The 20,035-nt window shown below is 39.8% G+C and overlaps 1 protein-coding gene across 4 annotated transcripts in view; it reads left to right on the plus strand.

Annotated features, from left to right (window-relative positions):
* angpt1 (angiopoietin 1) overlaps nt 1–20,035 on the plus strand; it is a 45,610-nt gene that overhangs the window by 9,609 nt on the left and 15,966 nt on the right. Inside the window, exons 3-6 of one of the 4 annotated variants that reach the window (XM_029514358.1) lie at nt 9,926–10,081; nt 10,696–10,817; nt 12,064–12,296; nt 18,807–18,934. In XM_029514358.1, coding sequence (XP_029370218.1) covers nt 9,926–10,081; nt 10,696–10,817; nt 12,064–12,296; nt 18,807–18,934 — 639 coding nt within the window. Of the gene's footprint in view, nt 1–9,925; nt 10,082–10,695; nt 10,818–12,063; nt 12,313–18,806; nt 18,935–20,035 lie in introns of all 4 variants that reach the window. The other 3 variants (XM_029514359.1, XM_029514360.1, XM_029514361.1) reach the window with 3 other exon arrangements.

A 20,035-nucleotide genomic window follows, 5' to 3' on the forward strand; every position in this document is an offset into this window, starting at 1 on the left:
TGTGAGGTTCCCTCTCTGGACCCACACAGTCTGGAGATGAAGCTCAGACAGAAAATTGCCTGTCACATTTTGGCAGTAGTTTTCAAACAGCACTTCCATTATGAATCCATCCAAATGATAGACGGTGCTTATGCTGTGTTTTCTGCACAGCATGAAAAGAGTTGTGTCAATCTGGGAAATCTCTTATGAGCAAAGGTGTGTATGGGGTAGCATAGTTCTTGTCTTCTTTTGTCAGTGTGTAGGCAGCTTGCATTTTAACCAAGGAAGCCTTTTAGATGGTTGCCAAAAATACTATTAATGGTATACAGGCCCCCTTTTGGCAGTTTGAAATTAGATAAGAGCAAACTTTATTTAATTTAGCTGTTGGATAACCAATCTCACCTCTAATCATTCCTATCACATTAAAGGATCTACAGCAGCAGTCCGAGTTTGTTTTGTTGTCGTTTATGTGTAAAGAGTCAAATTGGCTCAAAAAATTAAGTTTTAAAGCGCGAGCTCGATCTTGATCTTGGAAACAGCAGTTGATGAGAAAAGGTCTATTTAGTACCCAGAACTCTTAGCTGGCCAAGAATTACAGGATGGACTGCGAAATGGGATTATAAGGTTGTTTGCATTGGGTGTAGATATGGCAAGGCCACTGATCTGAGTTCATAAGTATGGTTTAAGTGTGGTTTAAGGCCAGGAATTATTCATCTGATTCACTCTGTGTCTCCTGAGCTTTTTTAATCGTCTTTCCCTTGGATTTATTTAGCCCCCCCCTCCCCCCCCGATAGGAAAAAGCCCAAAAAAGGTCTGTGCTAACAGATTGCCATGTTTGTTTCAACTAATTATAGACTGATGATTCAGAAGTATATTTACTCTGTAGCTTTTCTAGTAAGACCTGCGCAACAGACAATAAGGACACAGAAACATGAACGTTATCAGCATTTCCATCCATCATCAGCTGAAGGTCAGACAGCAGCAAATGCTTCCAATGTTGCAGCATGGTAGTGATACAAAAGTGGCAACAGATGAGCTGCGCATTATCATTAACAGCAACATCTATTTTCCTTCTTGCCAACAGCTATGATGAGGTCAGGTCAGTCAGCGATCATAAGAAAGAAGGGGTGGAGGAGAGCGCTGGGGGATAGAGAGATATGGAAGGGCAGGCAGAAAGTGAGAAAAGCTGAAAGGTTGTGGTTGTAACCCTGGACGACTACAGGGATGGTTTATAAACTAAAGAGTCCTTGCTCGAAATGATATGTGGGATGTTAGGGTGGAAAATAAACATATATATGACGTTGAAGGAAACGACCCCTGTCATTAAATGCCCATTCATTCTGATTAGATGAGACAGCCAGCTATGTAGATAGAGAAACTGGCTCTAAAACTGGAACGCTGTATCCTTTTTTTATTTTTTCCCCTGAAGTTTTACCCAGCTGGGAGGTTTGACATACAACAGCGTGTGCACTAATGTCTCTGTCATGAGTGAGGTTAAAACAAAACATGTCCTTTTGCATCTATTTCTACATTTTTTTGGCAGAGACATCCCCTGAATCGCTGCTATTTGAATGTAAATGCCTCCTCTGTGGGATGATGGCTCTGTGGAATTCCTGTGTGCTTTGGTTGAAGGGGCAGACTGACACGGCCTGGAGGATTGACACGAAAAAAGCCATTGTCAAACACACACATTCCTGTCTGGATGTGTCCCTTAGGAAAGATTCTGTGTTGGACAACTGCGGCACAACAGACCGCCCCTCTGCTGAAACTCAGTGTTTAAGACCTCTGGATGAATGACCAGGTCTGAGTTTGTTTGGTTGTTTGGTTTTTGTTACGCATTCCCATGTCCTGGGTGAATGCAAGTACTTCCTCTCCCATACGTCCAGATACACACAATTAATTGGAGTAATTTTGAGGGCCATTTTGACATTAGAGAGCTGGACTGAAACTGGATGATTTGTGAAAATATACATTCATATGTAAGCTGTACTTCAATGTATTTGTTTTCATTTAGTATGGAAAGAAGCCATGTGACGTCTCTGATTGTGATCATTGCGTGGCCTTGAGGTATGAGAGAATTGAATAAAATATATAAGTGAGTCCTGAGTTTGAACCAGCTGTGTCTGGGGAGGGGTCATGTGGGTCCTTTTAGTATTTTAATGGGGCATTTCTGCTCTATCCAAAAGCTAATAAACATTGTTTGATGTCCAGTGAGCGCTCCAGAATGATACTAAAATAGTAAATAAGTATAATAGACCTTACTTATCAAACTTTTTTTACAAAGAAACCAAAAAATTGAGAATTTAATCTAATCGCATCATTTAAATGTTGCGTCTCATGTCTTCTTTGTATTTCTTTAGCCATGGTAAAGTTAAGTTATTGTATACCAGAATAGATTTCATTAGTTAAAGCTAAACAGGTTTGATTTTATTTGGTGCCTGGACGTTTTGTGGAGGTTTGTTTCAGTTGTCCAGATGGTGTGCTTTGGCCCAAACACGGTATCAAACGTTTTCATACTTTTATCATTATTTTCAATCACTTCTCTACAGCGATCGGATGTTTCCCCCGCATACAGCTCGTGACTTGAGGTGTATGCCGCACAACTATAACGTAGTCATACAGGCGAGCCAAATCTTCCTGACCAACTCAGAAAATTCATTTCCGGAATGGACTTTTTTATCATGAAAACAAATAACTGTCCAAACCACCGTACCAACATCAACAGAAATTAAGCCAACATTTCTGTTGGATTTGCTCACACCCGCTCCTCAGTGCTGAAGAAGTCAATTTTACGGTAAAACATGCGGTCCATCTCAGTTTTTTTTTTTTTATTTATTAATACTGAGACCAATTGTATGCCTTTTAGAACACAGTTGTCATAAGTTTGTAAGCAACCATCCTGTTTCTCTTTAAATGGTTTGGCTTTCATCTTACATATCATTGAGATACAGAGGATTTTCTCCAATCCGTAGGTAATCAGGCAAAGTATGTGTCGTAGACACAACACTGTCGGAGCACATGATTTAAGAATTCCTCCCAAGCTAGAAGCTGTATATTGTGTGGTTTCTGGTGGTGATGGTATGCTGGTCTCCATATTAGAGAAAGCTAAAATTAGATCACAAAACTTTGTGCCCGGGAAAAAATTACGATACCAGCAGTAATCGCAGGTTACCATAGCAATGTTTTATGTAAATATGAATATTTATTTTCCCAAAGGAAGCTAAAAACCACAACAGCACATCCAATTTCTTTTGGTTTCAGATAGTTGAAGTTATAAATACTCTCAATTTTTATATTTTAATTATATTCAACCATTTCTGCCAGTTTCTGTTTCATAACGGGATTTAGCATCACATCCGTAATATTTTGCTCAATCTTTCATGAATTCAAAGCTCAGTGGGTTGATATTGTTGCAACTTGAAATAAATTAGCCATATGCAAACTTCATTAGTCATTTCATAGATTCAACATGTCAAAACTTAACGTCAGGCTTTCCACACAGTTTTTGCAGTTTGTGGCCTATTTGAAATTATTCATCCTAAATAATGATTAAGATGCCCAACACATTCTTGAGAAAATGACTGGAAAATCAATTTGGCCAAAAATATTTGCCTTCATGTTAGAAATTAGATTTGAATTTCAAAAGAAACATTCAACCAGCCTTGAAAACTTTACCATGAGCCAAATGTTCTCTGTTTCTTTTATTTTCTGCCCTGTTGACAAACTGTTGTGACAGAAAACCTTCGAAGGGTGGAAAATGGTTTGCTTTTGAACCTGCCAAATGATTTTGGGCACCTCAAACTAAGCACCATATGTGATTTATGCAGGGGATTGGTTCGTTTATTTTCAGATTGTGTACACAATCCTCATTATGTCCTTGGAAATCTGCAACCAAAATTCAATTGACATCAACACAGCAGATGACAGAAAGACAAAGAGAGAAAAAGAAAAAGGCACCTCAGAAGGGCGGTTTTCTGGCACTAGCGGGCTTGTTTTTCGGATGGCAGTCAGTGTTTTTGGCTTAGGGGAGTCCTGGAACCAACAGCTCGGACAGAGATGAGGCAGGGGCTGGACCACCCACCTCATTGCACAGACCTTGTCTACTAAAAATGATGGGAATCGATCACCAGCTTGAATGATCACAGAGTTAATCTCTCCATTCCTTCACAGCACATCATCTGTCTTCAACAATGATGATGGCAGATTTGTAACTCTTTTTTTATAATGTAAGTAATTTTCCAGACAAAAGGGTCGTTGATTTTGCACGGAGGCAAACAAAAGCTGCCCTCTCGTTTCTACCTGGCAGCCACAGATTTTTTCCAAATTGTATGAAATGGATGCTAGCTGAAATATTGCTAGATGGCTGAATTTTAAATATTTCAGTAACTTCATAGCTACATCTACAATAAACAGACTGACATTGAAGGTGTCCTAAGGGAATGGGCAACATGGAAAATGCTGAAATTTTCAGTTTAGAATCCTTGTAAGATTGATAAAAAAAATGTTTTGAAGATGAGGACTAACCAGTATGTTTAACAAACATGTCATCGAATGGTTTCTGGAGTTAAATAAAGTATTGAGTTAGAGCTAAGAGGACTTAAGTAAAGTTGGCTTAAACTTTGACAGCATTCAGAACCTGGTTCAACACAGTGTGTTGTGGATGTGCCGTTTTTTTTTTGTTTTTTGTTTTTTTTTGGGAGGGGGGGGGGTCTTGCTGTTGTTCTGTTTTTTCTTTTTTTTTTGGTACACAACTTGTAATCTTACAAACAAATCATACCTAATTAGTTTGAATGTAACCCTGAACATCTTGGTCTTGGAAGTAAAACTCCTTTCCTGTAGGTGGTACGCTAGTTAGCCATCAGAGCTCCTAATTGATTCTTATCTTAAAGCTGATATTTAAATAGTTGAATCCATTAATTCCATTAAACTTTTTAATGCAGAGTATTTACATTCATATCACTTTGATGTGTTGAGAAATTCACCGCTTGACAGACACAGTGTACCTACAGATCATTGGAAAATGGGTGATTTATTTTTACATTTCACTTTTACAGGCTCTCTTTACAGACATTCTATGAAAAGAGAAAAAAAATCTGGCATCAATTGAATTAACACCTGGATGTTGGCCAACGGGGCGAAGGTTACCAAGGTCAACAAAGGGTTCAGCGTCAGTTGTTACTCACCTAATCTTGACAGAGTTCAAGACAAAGGGACTGTTTCAAGGTGGATTTAAAAACAAACAAACCAGTGACTGCCTTGTTTGTTTTTGCTGACAAGCTTGTTAAGTTCTCTGCCACGACAGTATATAACAGCGGAGAGTGACAGTGCTATGAGTCAGGGCTACACCTCCCGAAGCCCTGCAAGAGTGAACTACGGGTGCACAGGGGTGTCAGATTCACCTTTAATTGTCAGAGGGTGATAAGGAGGTGTGAGTGTATTTAGCTGCCGTTGGTCCCAAGTTGGCTTCTGATACACCAAGAGGTGCTGATTTGGGGGATGGGTAACAGCCTGCATGCTGTTGTCCATTAAAGTAGTCCGAAATGGATCCAGGCATGAGCGTAAGGGATGCATCCCAGAAACCAGACCTTCCCTGTAACACCATCACTCTCACCTCCCTACGCATACACACACACACACACACACAAAACCAGAGATAAGCAGATATGTGACCAAGCTCAAGTAGTAAGTACTTTATGCAGTCCAGGCCCGCGGTTTTCTAACTCTCACAGCGCCTCTCAAGACTGTCATGGCTGCTGTTCAGAAAAAGATCAAGGACCCCCCGCTTTGGAATGGAAGTTATGCTAAATGGGAAATGTCAGAAACGGGGTAAACATTTGCACTAATCTCTAACCATTATTGTAAGAGTACTATCTTGAAGGATTAGCCTGTTCTTGGCTCTCAAGCAGTGGCTATTCACTTTCTACATCACAATCATTTGCAGGATATGTATGTTCAGGACTCTGGGCCTGTCTGCTTGTGATGCATTTGACCAAAATTCGACCATGCAGTGCTGTTCATCACTAGCCTAAACACGTGTCTGTCTGTATGATGAACATGCCATTTGGTCTTAAAATGTGCATCCTGTGTCATATCTCTGGATGTGAAGCTTGGCATTTATGTCCAAGATAGCAGCTTGCTTAGTGTGCGTCATAAACTGTCTAAATGTACCAGTCTGTACAAGCAGAGTTGTGGTGAAAGTACCAATGGCTCATCATAGCTGGGCTGTTAGACAGCATCATGAGTAGTCACAGGCAGTCCACCCTGTGCCAAACACAGCACCTTAAAACCTTTACGCCTCAGTACAAAGTAGCACTGAGGGAAACATAAACTTGTGTTTACGTGACTCTCAGTTAGCAAACAGGGATTTTGTGAAACCAGCTAGATGTAGCAGTTTCTAAAAGCAGAATCTACTTTTATTTGACCAAGTGGAATGTCTCCTATAAATGACTATAAACAAGATTTATTTTTATTTTGATGAAAGTTGTGGTTCGTTTAAATTCCTTTCTGTTTTGAAAATGAAATGTTCACACACCAAGAGAAGAACTGAGAGAGGTAAAATGTTTTTAAGAAATGTCTTTTTTATGTCCAGTCGAAAGTTCAGGTCAGAAGGAACGAAGCATGTGTTCTCCTCAGTATACACAGACATTTGGCTGTTAAAGCCATACTTGGTCTGGTATGCCCATGGTTTATGGTGGAGATGCCGAACAGTGCTGTGTATGGTACATTACTGAGTGAGATTACTGACTTAATTACTGCTCTCTACTTCTGCTGCTGTTAAAGTTTGTAGCATTTAGTGCTGGAGCATAATTGTCACTTTGGGCTGCTACTATAGCTCTATATTAATGATTGTGTTTGAATCCTATTGTGGATACCTGTAATGATTATAGCTAAATGTACTGGTATGTGCAACTTGCATAGTTTTTCACTTTTAAGGGGTGGGATGTAGAAATTCATCAAACGCTAACTCTCAAAAGCATTCAAGTTTACTGCCCTAGAACCAGATTTTTGTCTAATTCCCATCTGTGAAAAGTATTTATGAGAAGCAATCTTGTCATTCCACTGGCTTTTTGACTCAGCGTCTACAATTGAAAGGAAATGCTGCCAATTTCAGATTAACTAAAAATGGTCGCATTAAAATATATTCTGTAGAGAATCAGTTGCTGCCATAAAGCCTTGTGTTAATCTTTGTATTCTCATTCTCATTATACCTACATTTAATTTACCATGCCAATCTTATTCTAAATTTCGTTTCTGGTAATGGAAGCAAATGTTTGCTTTTATCACCGACAATTGTTTCTATTGGCAGTCGCTGAACTGAAAAGCACAGCATTTAACTGGAGTCGAGGTTAGAAACCATCTAAACAACCCAACACCCACATAGACCTATTTTATGGCTTCCTAAGTGGTGATTTTACATGATTGGATGTGTTTGTGTAATCTTGCTTCTCCTTGGTACTTTCCATTTATGACCCCCACCAGATTCAGCCATGAGTCAGCCACATTCCCCAAGGACAGACGAAATGAAGTGATTGCTAGGCTTAGGTTTCCCTCAGCCATATGTCCCTTTAGGGCATTTTTTCTCAAGGTGACTTCCACTGTGCAAACCCTATCAAGGTCCTCAAACAGTGGACACAATAACCCCAGTAGATGAGTAAGCTGCAGTGCAAAGTGGCTGATGCAAGATTTACAAAGCACTGAGGTTTACATTGAGGTTTGGAGCTTAGGGCTAAAAGGATATAAAAACAACATACTTCATCAGCAGATTTCAGAGATTTTACATTTATGGATGGACTGAAAGCGCTCTCCAAACGCCGTTATATTCTATGGTTCATTATCAGGCAGAGTAATCCATCATTACTTGAGCTTTGTGGATTCCAGATTTCTCCTTTTCTTTCCAGTTCCTGGGGCCAGACGTTGGAGGTTATGTGGAAAGTGACACTTATATCAGCCTTATGTAGTTCACAGTTAGGGAAAGCTGTATTATGTCTGAAATACAGCCTGAAAAAATGTTACATTTTACTTTAGAACCATTGCCAAAAATGGATGTTACACTGAAAAGTTAATTTGACTTGGCAGATCTGTACAAATGGCTGAGAACTGAAGAATTGAGAGAGCCGTCTCTGCTCTGTTTTATTCTTTATCAGTCTTGGATTTATTGATTGACAGCTTTGAATTAGTCATTGCAGTGACTGCCATTATTCAGAAAAACCGAAAAAATCATTCTATGTGCAAATGAATTAATACTAGAAATATTTCCATGAAAAAACTGTAAGGGCTTCACTTTGTCAACATACCGATGATGATGTGTTTTTCATGGCCTTAAAACCTGTAACACATAATTGTTTGTTTGCATGCTGTAGCATTTTGTCACTAATCTAATTATTAAAACAAATGTGAACTGGAATCACTTTAAGATGAATCTGGTAAGATTGAGAAATAGTGGAATTCCCCTGAGAAGATGATACTCTTACCAACCATCTGATGACTTCAGCAAGCATAAGCCTCCTTGTCTGTAGTTATAATTATTTTGTGAGATATTTGTCATCTTCTCTTAATCAACATTTATTCTTTCCATATGCACTGTATGTTGCTAAACATTAGGTCTAACTTGATAATAGTAACATTGTGTGTCTTCTGTGCAATGGAGCGATGAACTGAGACTTGTGCTTTTCACAATCTGCCTTCTGATGGTGTGTTGCTCTGGCCTGCATTGTCTGATGAAATTCGTTCCGATTTGCTGGATAAATTTAGTTCTCACTGTTTCCTAGTTCAGTGAGTTGCAGTGCTTTCATTTAGGCACAAGGGAATAAATTGTGAGTCTAGGGAATAAGAGCGGAACAATTAGCAATCTTGTGCAGAGCCTCTCTGTGTGGATGGAGTTTGCATGTTCTCCTTGGGTTCCCTCTGTGTGTTTCCTTCCACGTTGCAAAGACTTACAGGTTAGGTTTATAACTGATCGCAAGTGCAAATGGTTGTTTGTCTGTCTATGTTGGGCCTGCGATAGACTTGACGATAGACATTTAGACCAAATGTCAGCTGGCATTGTCTGGCACTGGCAGAAAGACGGTATAGATGATTGAATGGAGGTATCATACACTAAAAAGATAGAGATAACTGGGAAGGTTCACGATCTAGCTAGTGAGGGCAACATAGCGCAGTTTCTCATTGTGTGAGTTCACAGCTGTAAAGTTGGAACTGTTGCTAAGGACACAGCACTTGGTGTTGTTCTGTTTGACACTGATTTGTCTTGGCTGATGGGTTTCAAGAAATGGCTGTTACAGCCCACTGATGGGCCAGAGCAAAACATCTTTTATAGATCAAGCGTTTCAGAATCTCCAGAGTACTGAATTATCCCAAGCATGTTTTCAAAGTCTGAGCCACCAAGTGGACATTTAAAATCTAATCAAGTTATGTTTACTGTATTTGAAAATCAGCCGTACATATAAAAGCCTTCCAAAAATCTTATAGACTAATCACTTACAGTAACAAAATGATGTAAAACACAGTAAGATGCAAACAAAGCACGAGAAAAATAAATGGGACTTCACGGGTTTATGTGATCCTACCTACGTTAGCCAGAGTAGAAGGAATCACCTAAATGAAGGTGGAGGACAATTAAACAATCTAAACAATCCTCCTCAGCCTCTATCTGCAGTACATCTTTTCATTTCTTTGCATATGGAGAATAGGACGAAAGCTCTTTCCAGACGAGCTTCAGTGAATATCTTTTAATCTCTGCCTCTTCCACCAAAAGTAAACCACCTTCAGCTGGGTCAGTTTGTGTTGACTAAGCCTATTCTTCACTTGTGTGCCATTGAAACACAGTTTGTTGGGCTTTTTTATTCGTGATTGATATGAAAAAGCTTTGTGAGTGAAAAAGTGAGTGGCTTGCCAAAAATCCTGGACTCTCAACATGGATCTGAACCTCTTTTACTTTTTGGTGCAGATCGAAAACTACATTAAAGAGAGCATGAAGTCAGAGATGGCCCAACTGCAGCAGAGTGCCGTCCACAACCACACGGCAGCCATGTTGGAAATGGGCACCAACCTCCTCTCTCAGACGGCTGAACAGACGCGCAAGCTAACTGATGTTGAGACGCAGGTAATATACATACAGTCACGATAATGTTCCTGAACACATTTGTCCCGCTCTTTTCTCTCCTGACTTGTTCTTTCTCACGCACACACACTAACAACGAGAGGATCTGTCCACTGCTCGATTAACCCGGCCATTCCACGTTAAACTGCCACAGAAAGGTTAGAGAGAGCTCGCCGCCGTCAAAGTGATGCCATTCCCTTTTCTCAGTTATTTGGCTCACATTCTTTTTAGTGTTTATACGGAGGGGTGTGAGGAGGAGATGACGGAAAGTTGTAAAGTTAGTGGTCAGTAAATTTTGCTAAAGCACTGTGAAGATAACTGTTTGCTAGGTTAAAAAAAGATAATCAAAACAGAGATGAATATCTGGTAAGTATTACCATGTGTTGGGTGAATACTTGACAAAATGAGAACAAAGTTGATGGTTTATATGCGCCACGTTTATCCAGGTTTTTTCTTTTTGTTTTTTTGTTTTTTTTTTTCCACCAGGGTTTAGAAACCTTCAATTATGGTGCAGATGTGCAGGAAACTAGCTGCAAAAAACATAGTTTGGGAAGATACATATTGTCATCTTTATTATATTTACGTGTTTTACAATTGTGCGTTTCCTGTCATGGTAGGTCCTGAATCAGACATCAAGACTTGAGATCCAGCTGCTGGAAAATTCTCTCTCCACAAACAAGCTAGAGAAACAGTTAATGGTCCAGACCAATGAGATCAGCAAACTGCATGACAAGAACAGGTAAACAGACAACACTGAAAGCAAACAGAACACACACACACACACACACACACACACTCTGGCTCTAATCCATTCTAAAGCCAATTGCACAAAGATATTCTGTATGAAGTAAAGACGATGATGATGTACTGGTTTTATTTCTATGCAAAAGCTGCTGCTGTTCTCTGCAGGATTGCGTAAATGAAATCTAAAGCTTGCTACCAGCTTTAGATTTCGACTACCACATAGTTTGTACATTTTCCAAACCAATTTTCAATTGTTTAAACAACTACACGATAGAAGCTTGTATTTTCTATTATGTTCAGTAAATCAGTCTTAAATCCATGAGGGTTTGCTTTCCATGTTGGACTGCAGTGCAGTTGTTGCAAAATCAAGGAGTTAAAATGTGGCTTTTCCTTTTTTTTTTTTTGTCTTTTTTTGGTGGATATATTTTCATGGTTCCAAAGCTTTCTTTACAGTGATTGGTCCTCTGGGATTGTTGTGGATGATCTAGTGTTTAAAAGGGCTTGGTCCACATTTCTCATTGCATGTCCATAGGGACTCCTTGCAATCACTTTGACAAAAACAGAATGATTTGAAAGCAAAGTCTCTGGTGATTCTGCCTGTTTAGTTTTTTTTTTTCTTGATGATCATGGAGATAGGTTTCTGAGGGCAATTTCCTTAAGCTTGAGCAATTATGACATTACTCCACGTTATACGTGTTGACTTTTCTTTTTCCATTAGCAAATCTAAAATCAAGGGAAAGATATGATTAGTTAATGAATTTGATGTCAGCTCATATCATCTTGCAGTGTATAATGGTAAAGCTCAGATGCTGGAAGGGCTTGCTCATTAACCCCAGATGAGTCCATTAAGTACATACACAGAAAACTTCCAAGCCTACAGACCTCAGTATTTGTGTTTCTGTCATGGAAAGTCCCCAAACTTGTATGCATTACTCATAGTATCAATTAAAAATAAGAAGCAGGAATAAAATCTCTCATTTGGTTGATTTTATAAATGTTGTACATTCTCAATGGCTTCATAAAAAAATAATAATAAAAAGACAAATGTTACATAATTGGAAAATAACTTCATCACAAAAATTGCAAAACCATATTCATTTTATTTAAATCCTATTCAAATAAATCCCACTCTGGGAGATTTGGATGCCCTGAGGGATTGTAATTAAGAACTTCTCCCATGACAAACTTTTCTTGACCTTTTTTTTTTTTTTATTTTTTATTTTCTTTTCTTTATCCCCCAGCCTCTTGGAGCAGAAGATGTTAGAGATGGAGATGCGCCACAGTGAAGAATTGGAGACGCTGAAGCAGGAGAAGGGAAGCCTCCAGACCCTGGTAGGGAGGCAGAGCGGGGTTATCAGGGAACTGGAAGCCCAGCTGAGCCGAGCCACAGGAAACAGCACAGCCCTGCAGAGACAGCAGCAGGAGATGATGGATACGGTCCACAACCTGCTCAACCTCTGCTCCAAAGATGGAGGTAAGCAAAGTGGAAGGTTTGGAACTTTATCAGCAACCCTGAGTGCAACCACGGTCTGATCCAACAGCAGTGTTGGCGGTTGTAAGCAGATGTTTAACTCAGGGATGCAGTCTGGTAGCTTTGCAAAGCCACTGAGAACCAATCCAGTACTTCAAACCTGGACTAATCAGTGAAAAAAAAAAAAGACAACAAGCAATCCTTTATTTTAAAGTAAAACAGGGCCAAGAAATCAGGAGCAACAATGAGCATGATTGGCCTACTGGAAGGACAATCATGGTCATCATGCTATCACCTAAAAGTTCCCAGATTTGTTTACAGTGGGTAGTGCATGTGTAATTGGACCTTGTCAAAATAGTACCTATTTTTTAGCTATCAGCATGGCTCTAGGGATAGTCTGTGAATTAATTGCCTTAAATTATACACAAAAATTCAGATCCTTAAGGGATCAATCCCCCTGACTTAGATCTTTTGGTTTATTTTTTCTAATTATTATTTCTTTTTACTATCTAAACCATTATTGTGTAACTTAAAGAATAGTAATTGAACTCATTGACCTATGAGTCACTGTTAAGCACAAATTAACTAATCTTAGTGCACAAATACTCGTAACTAAGCAACTAAACAATATACCAACTAACATCAGCATGTTAATTTTGTCAGTAGAGTTAACTTAATGCACTGCTGAGCTCAAATACACCCCTGAGAGCTGCTAGCATGGCTGCAATTCTTGTGATTTTCCTGAAGTAGACATCCAACATGCACTGGCTCAGTCCATGCAGGAGAAGAAAGGTTTATGTTAATGTTTCAGTGGAGGAGAGCACTTGTCAGTCATGTGTCAGCTGCTTATGCACTGATCCCAGTTTTGTTCAACCCCATCAGCGATAACTCCAGTCCAAGAAAAATGCCTCGTTGACTCTGGCCAGACCATAATGTGTGAGGGAAAGTTTGTGGATTGGCTGTGCGAGACCCGAACCATGAGGCAGCACTCAACTTGTTTTGGATTACTTGCTTCCTTTGGTCAGATGTTACAGCTACAGCATCTTTGATTTTACGATCACCGTGAAATTATGACGACACCGCTTCTATAAACTTCACCCCATACCGAGTGAGGCACGGATGCACTGGCTATTATATTCTGCATCATTTAGAGCAGCATGAAGAAAGAAACAAAGTTCTTATCATAATGTGGTTCGCCTCTGTTAGAAAGGTTTAGTTCCTCATAAACCAGCATGGTGCTCTTTTCTTGCTACAATCGCTTTTCTCGCTTTAATTTTATAAAGTCTGTGCACACAAGCCTTACGATGTCAAACAGGGTTCAGGTTATGAAGTTAAGAGGCTTATGTCTCGCTCCTCTGTTAACACAGGGGACCATGGGTTTCCCATTTGGCTCTACATTTGACCCGGCTGCAATACAACCTTTATTGTTCGGTCAAATGCATTGAACTCATTTACCCGTTTAAACATGAAACCCACTTGATCCTTAAATCCTAGTGGCCACAGGAGATTTGACTTGAATATCTGCGTTGGGGAGGGGATTGGTTGCAATCTCATTTCCATTTGTGGATTTTATGCAGAGACGCCCTGAGACCCCACAGTATTCTTAAGTTTTCCCATCAGGAAGGAAACAACAAAGGCATGAAGGGATGTAGGAGTCATGAGTGTAAAACTGCTGCACATGATTAACACATACTTTCATTCTACTGCCTTTTGTAATTTAAATGTTCCATGCAATAAATGTCATGGGTGGCCTTAGGCACACTCCATCTGTTTAGTCTGGAGCAGTATTAATTACCAGACATCTTTTGAGACATCTTGGCCTGACTGGTCTCTCTGCATCATCTCAACATTCATCATGTTGATATTCATGTTCTGCCCTAATTCAACATGTTTGGGTCTTTATTTTATTGCTGTAGTGTGTCAAGTTTGATTTAATTCACTATAAATTAGCCTTTAATTTGCCACAATGTCTGCCAGTTTTAGTGTCAGAAAGGTCAGCAGAGCAGCTCACATCCCTCTCAGTAATTGGTGGCTGCCTTAACGCGAGGCGATAGAAATGAAACGTGACTGCTGCTGCTGCTCTGTGGTTGGTCCGTTCCTTATCCATGGGTGAAGGTTGAAGCGGGCGTGCAGGTCAGAGGTCTCCCCTTTCTTCACCCCAGCCTGAATAAGTCAAACTGTAATAGCTCCTCGGGGAAGCCTTGTCCAGAGGATGTGAAGGAGTAGGTAGATCTCACTGATCATCTGACATGCTGCCCCAGTTTTTCAACAGTATTTAAAACACAGAAGCAAAAGGCTCCCTTTTTTAAGCATACATGGGAGGGATTCTGTTTGTTTGAGAAACGGATTAGTGTTTTCATTTGAGGAAAGGGTTAGCATTTCATGCCATGGAGTGGCGTCTGCATCTGTTAGGCTCTGTTTTGAAAACTGAGCCTGGGCATTTCCTTTTAAAGCTTGAACTCAAGTCATCACTGGCTTTCCTTAGGGGAAGATGACAGATACTTCGAATGGGGAGCTTTAACACTAAATCTCTATAAACCTTCCTCTTGTTTTGCATTTCTCCATGTATGGCTTTTCCTACATTTAGGGTCTCCAGTGCGTTTTCATCTTTTGCAGTGTGAACGGAGGGTTAAAAAGGTATTTTTGATGTGGCCAGATACGGCAGTGGAGCGCTTGTTTAGGTTGTAATCATTACCTAAACCTCATTAGGGTGCAATGAGCCACGTACCGTTATTAACAGTAATTGACCTCAGCTTTGGAACGCTGCATAAAAAAATTTTGGCTGCTAAATATGATTTTGTTGTACAGTGTTCTATTATCCCACTTAATGTATGACATTCATCATTTTTACAGCCGCTCACTCTGCATCAAAAAGAGTGGAATTATTTTAAAGTCTCCAAAAAAAAAAAAAAAAAAAAAACCCAAGGCATTAGCTGTGTGTAGTGCCTCAGATGGACAATATGGTAAACCACTTCATTAAATGTAAATTTACAATCCAGGTTCAATTTTAAAGTTCTGCACACAATTATTTTCATGCATCACTGGCCAGGAGAATGAACTGACACCTCTTGTTGCAAAATGTGAGCAATTATTGCTTGTCACCTCCTAAAAGTGTGGGTACCTTTTTCTTTTATTTTTGCACCGGGACTTGGAATACCTAATTCTTATTTGGTTGCATTTGCACACATGTCGGTTAAAAATGATAAATGGAGCAGTATGTTGTATGACATTTAACAAGGCAGTCGGTACCAATTGCAGTCATCAGATTTGGGGGGGTTCTTTTGCATTACAGGGCTGCAGTATGTAAACTTTTACAACAGGGCAAGAATGAAAATGTGGTATTTAATTTTACCTGCTTTGCAAATAACATTTTAAAGAGGGTGTGTGTAGATTTTTTCTGATGCTGAATGTGTTTTCTTTCTCTGTCTCTGATTGTCAGTAGAGACAATGTGAGTGGCTTTAAGAAAGTGCCAAGACAGGCCATGACTTGCTAATTAGCATACTAGCATCAATATAAGAAAATATGTGAGGCTAGACTGCCATAACGTTTTGTCTTGGGTCAATAAAGGAATAAATGCTGCCCTTGCAATGTTTCCTCTGGTAAATAAACAGCTGTTAATGATAATGCTGGTTATTTGGCAGTCTAATGCTCCTTTGCGCCACAAAGGTCATGGGAGGGAAATGGGAAGCATAGTTGACTTAGAACTTTGAACTTAGGGGCCAGTTTTGACCAGGTTTAGGTATTAAAATACTTAAGTATAAGTTAAGTAGAGTCAAAGATTGTGGTCAGACTGCGTTGACTATTTCAGCGTTTACCAACGATATTTTAACTGCAGACACTGACAAAGCTGCAGTTATTTCTTTTCCTTTTCATCCCAATTAAGAAAAAAATCCTCCTGGGCTTAATGATTTCTACAAATTGTACTTACTAATTCAGGGGTTCTTTACAAAGTGATATATGAAAGTAGATAGGATATGCAAAATTGGACCTTATCAACATCACACTGAAATGTTCACAAAATCCTTCTCCTCACATGTCGAACAGAGGCTGGACAGTACCGTGATATATACTGTGGGAATGAACTAGTATTGTTTTATGGTGCTTTGCATCCTTCATATATGAATTCACTAGAGAAATTAATTTGTGTTTGTAAGAATCACTTCAACTCTCAGCGGTATTTAGAGACTGATTATAGTCACATGGGAGCTGTGATGTCCATGGCAGTCCATTTAGCTCCATTATTCACTCTCCTTAGCTCCAGTATTTTTGCTCATTTGGCAAGGGTACTGATTTATGCAAACACCCAAGCCCTGCTGGTCTTTTCACATGAACCCCCTACTGAATACAAGTCCCCACTGAACCGCAAAATATTTTTCTGTAAATAAATATTGGGACATAAATAATATTTGTAGAGCTGGGCAGCAAGCTGTTCAAGGGAGCCGCTCCTACACTGGAGGAGCATCCCGTCCCTTGGAAGGCAGTCTTCTTCCACCAATTTCAAAGGCAATTGTGAAATAATTATACACGCTGTTACATATCAAATACCACAGAGTTCCCCTCAGGCGATGATCTCTCTGGCCTCTAAAATGTCCCCTGCTGTAGTCCCGCTTGGGTTAATTACCACCTGACAGGGCCACTCTTTGTTGCATTAGAGTCTGGTGTGCAAGGGCCCATACTGTCAACCTGTCACAGCAGGAGATTCTTGTCGCTGACACACAATACTTTGTCAAAACGCTCTTATAGTACACCAAAATAAGCGCCCTGCTTTGGCAAGGCAGTTCTCTACTTAGGAGGAGGGGTTTGAGCAAAGGCTAAGGACTGTCGACACATTTCACTTTTCGCTGACATCTTCTTTGACTTAACAACCTTAACAATACAAACAGTGGTGTGAAAATTGAGATGAACCCCTCACATGACAGGAGAAAGGGAGACAGAAAGAAGGGAGAGGGAAAAATCGGAAGGAATTTCCATCAATACAAGGGCTTGGAAGGTAAATAAAAACCACTTGTTATAACAGGAACTTGAAATTTATAGCTTGTAGTATTTTGTCCTTAGCCCCTTGCTTGGTTTCAAAATAGTGCCGCCATAATTATCTACAGATGGAAATGAATGCAGCTGGCCTGTTAAAGTCTTGAGGCTTTGTCTTAGAGTGAGAAATCATCCAGTCGATGAACTGACTGTCTCTTGTTAATATGTTCATCACCCCAAGATTTTATCTAGCAGTTACAAGATACTCCCAGTGAGACTTCACTGATCAGCTTCTGCCCCAGAATTTAATATTTTCCCCTCTGAGATGTGCAGATTTGAAATATGATAAATTGACCTTTTAGGAGTTTGTTATTAATTATGAGTCCATAAAACATTAAAGCTATGTCATTTCAATATTCGTCTGACACAAGAGGTTGCACGAAGGGCCTTGAAATCATGTGCTTTATTTATTCTGCAGTGTTGATTTGGCTTTTTCTTCTATCACAAAGTAATGCATGAGAAACAATGAGCTTTAGCATCCTGTCAGTCAAAGCCCACACCCAAAACCTTTTCTTCCAACAAAAAGCTGGCATGCGCATAATGTACTGTGTGCAAAGCTTGCGACTTTTAAAGCCATTTTTACTGGACTGAATCAGAAACAGAGAGATTACACTTGTTTTCATCAGCATTGTGTGTTTGTTTGTATGTATGTTAAGATCCATGTTAGCTTTTGCAGAGCAGCGGCTATTCTTTCTGGGGTATACACAATTTCAAAGTCACAGTAACACAATACAAAACACATACACATTACAACACACACAATATAACAATACATACATTGTTTCTTCTTTGTACATGCAAAAACTGTTTCCCTTAGTATAATATAGTACTCTGAGTGAGTGAAGAGCCAGAGGACCATTTCTATTTTAGCATATAAACTGGAAGTGGGGGAGACACCAAGGTTAGCCCTCTAAAAATTTCAAAAACGACTTTCCCAAGCTCAGCTTTGTCACTGTGGGTTTTCCAGAAAACAAGTGGAGACCCCAGGGAGTCACTACACTTAGCCTTTTGCCAAGAAACTCTTGAGGCCTTTTAATTCCAGGAAACCTTTGGAGACAAATTTGATGACTTTGTGTATTCGCACACATCAAAGCAACAGAATGTTTATGAATTGATAACTTTTATAGCTCCAATTCGGCAGATTTTTAAACCTTGAATAAAGGCAGACTATCAGTGTCCCTGTGTCCGGTCTTTTTGCTAAGCTAAGCTAAGCTAATAACCACCTGTCTCTATCTCCAAATTTGGCATAAGAGCAGTATCCATATCGAAATTTTGCTTGTGGGAGTTTATTTACTTCCTTTGCGATTCCTTGAGCATAATGACCATCCCAGGTTATTGCTCAGTGAAGACCTATAACCATTTTCAGTCTCATTAACAGTACATTCCCCAGGAATGTTGAGCTGGAGAATGAACATTTGTTATTGCTCGTATTCTGCAGAGAAAAGGGTCTAACACTGCATTCATTATTTCTTGGGTATCTGCAGTTGTTCCCAACAGCACGAAAGCTGTGATTGAAGAGAAGAAATTCCGCGACTGTGCCGACCTCTATCAGGCTGGTTTCCAGAAGAACGCCATCTATACGATCCAGATCAATTCCCAGGAGACCAAAAAGGTGAGAAGCTGCAATATTGTCGTGATGTGAAAGTCTCAGCATCTTTATATGCGTGGGGCTCTTTCCCACCACTCATTTTCTTTGAGTCACAGCGGAAATCAACTTTCTTCATGTGTGGTAAAGAACCTTAGACACCACAGGACATCAGCCCCCCGTGAGTTTGAATGATGGATGCTACCTGCTGTAGGAAATATTGAAGGCTGAAAATAAACTTGGCAGCTTTGATAGTGCAGGTGTTTAGCAGCAGGGTGAAACAGAGATGTGAAACAGGATACTGAGTTGATCGGAATGGTGTCAGTGGTTCAAATGTGTGTGTTGGTAAGAGGCAGGTCTCTCAAAGTCAAGCAGGACTTTGAGAAGTTCCCAGAAGATTCAAGATAAACTGCACATTTCTCCAGGTTTTTTGTGTAAGAAATCAACTTTTCAAAAGAGGATAATGTAGTTTAGTAACATAGACAGTGAAACTATGTCTACATTTTAAGCTACTAGAGCATAAAATGAGAACTCTAAATGGGCATTTCCTTCCATCTGCTAGCTGACTTTCAGATTAGACATAAGGTTACTTGACATTAATGCTAATTCCACAACACATTCTGTTTCTGTTTCTGTTACTGTGTCGCTGGCTGAGTGTATTGTGTACGTTTCCAAGCAGCTCTTTTTATGCACATTTTTAAAACAGCGGAAATGCAAGAAATGTAAGTATATCACATTTGTTTTACAGTTTACTGGAGTATTAAAAAAAAACCTAGCTGTTAGTCCAGTACTGTACATGGCCTCTGTGTGTGTGTGTGTGTGTGTGTGCGCGTGCGTGTGTGCGCATGCTGTTTTTTATGTGTATTCCATGAATGATGAGCTAGTCTTGGGGAAAATGATTCTGTCAGAGGTACTTCCTTAATTATACGCAGACTGTGTTCATGTGTGTTCAGCTGTGTGGGCTGGCTGAGGCGAGAGACCGTTTCTGCTCCACCTTGGGGTCTCCTCCTCAAAACAAAAAGCAACACTGCAGACAGAGAACCAGTCCTGGGCCTTATCAGCTTACACACACTGAGGTCCAAGGTTAAGGGCCACATTATACCCAGGTGTCTGCTGGTATGTGTCCAG

Source organism: Echeneis naucrates, chromosome 11, assembly GCF_900963305.1.
Source record: "Echeneis naucrates chromosome 11, fEcheNa1.1, whole genome shotgun sequence".
Taxonomy (NCBI): Eukaryota; Metazoa; Chordata; class Actinopteri; order Carangiformes; family Echeneidae; genus Echeneis; species Echeneis naucrates.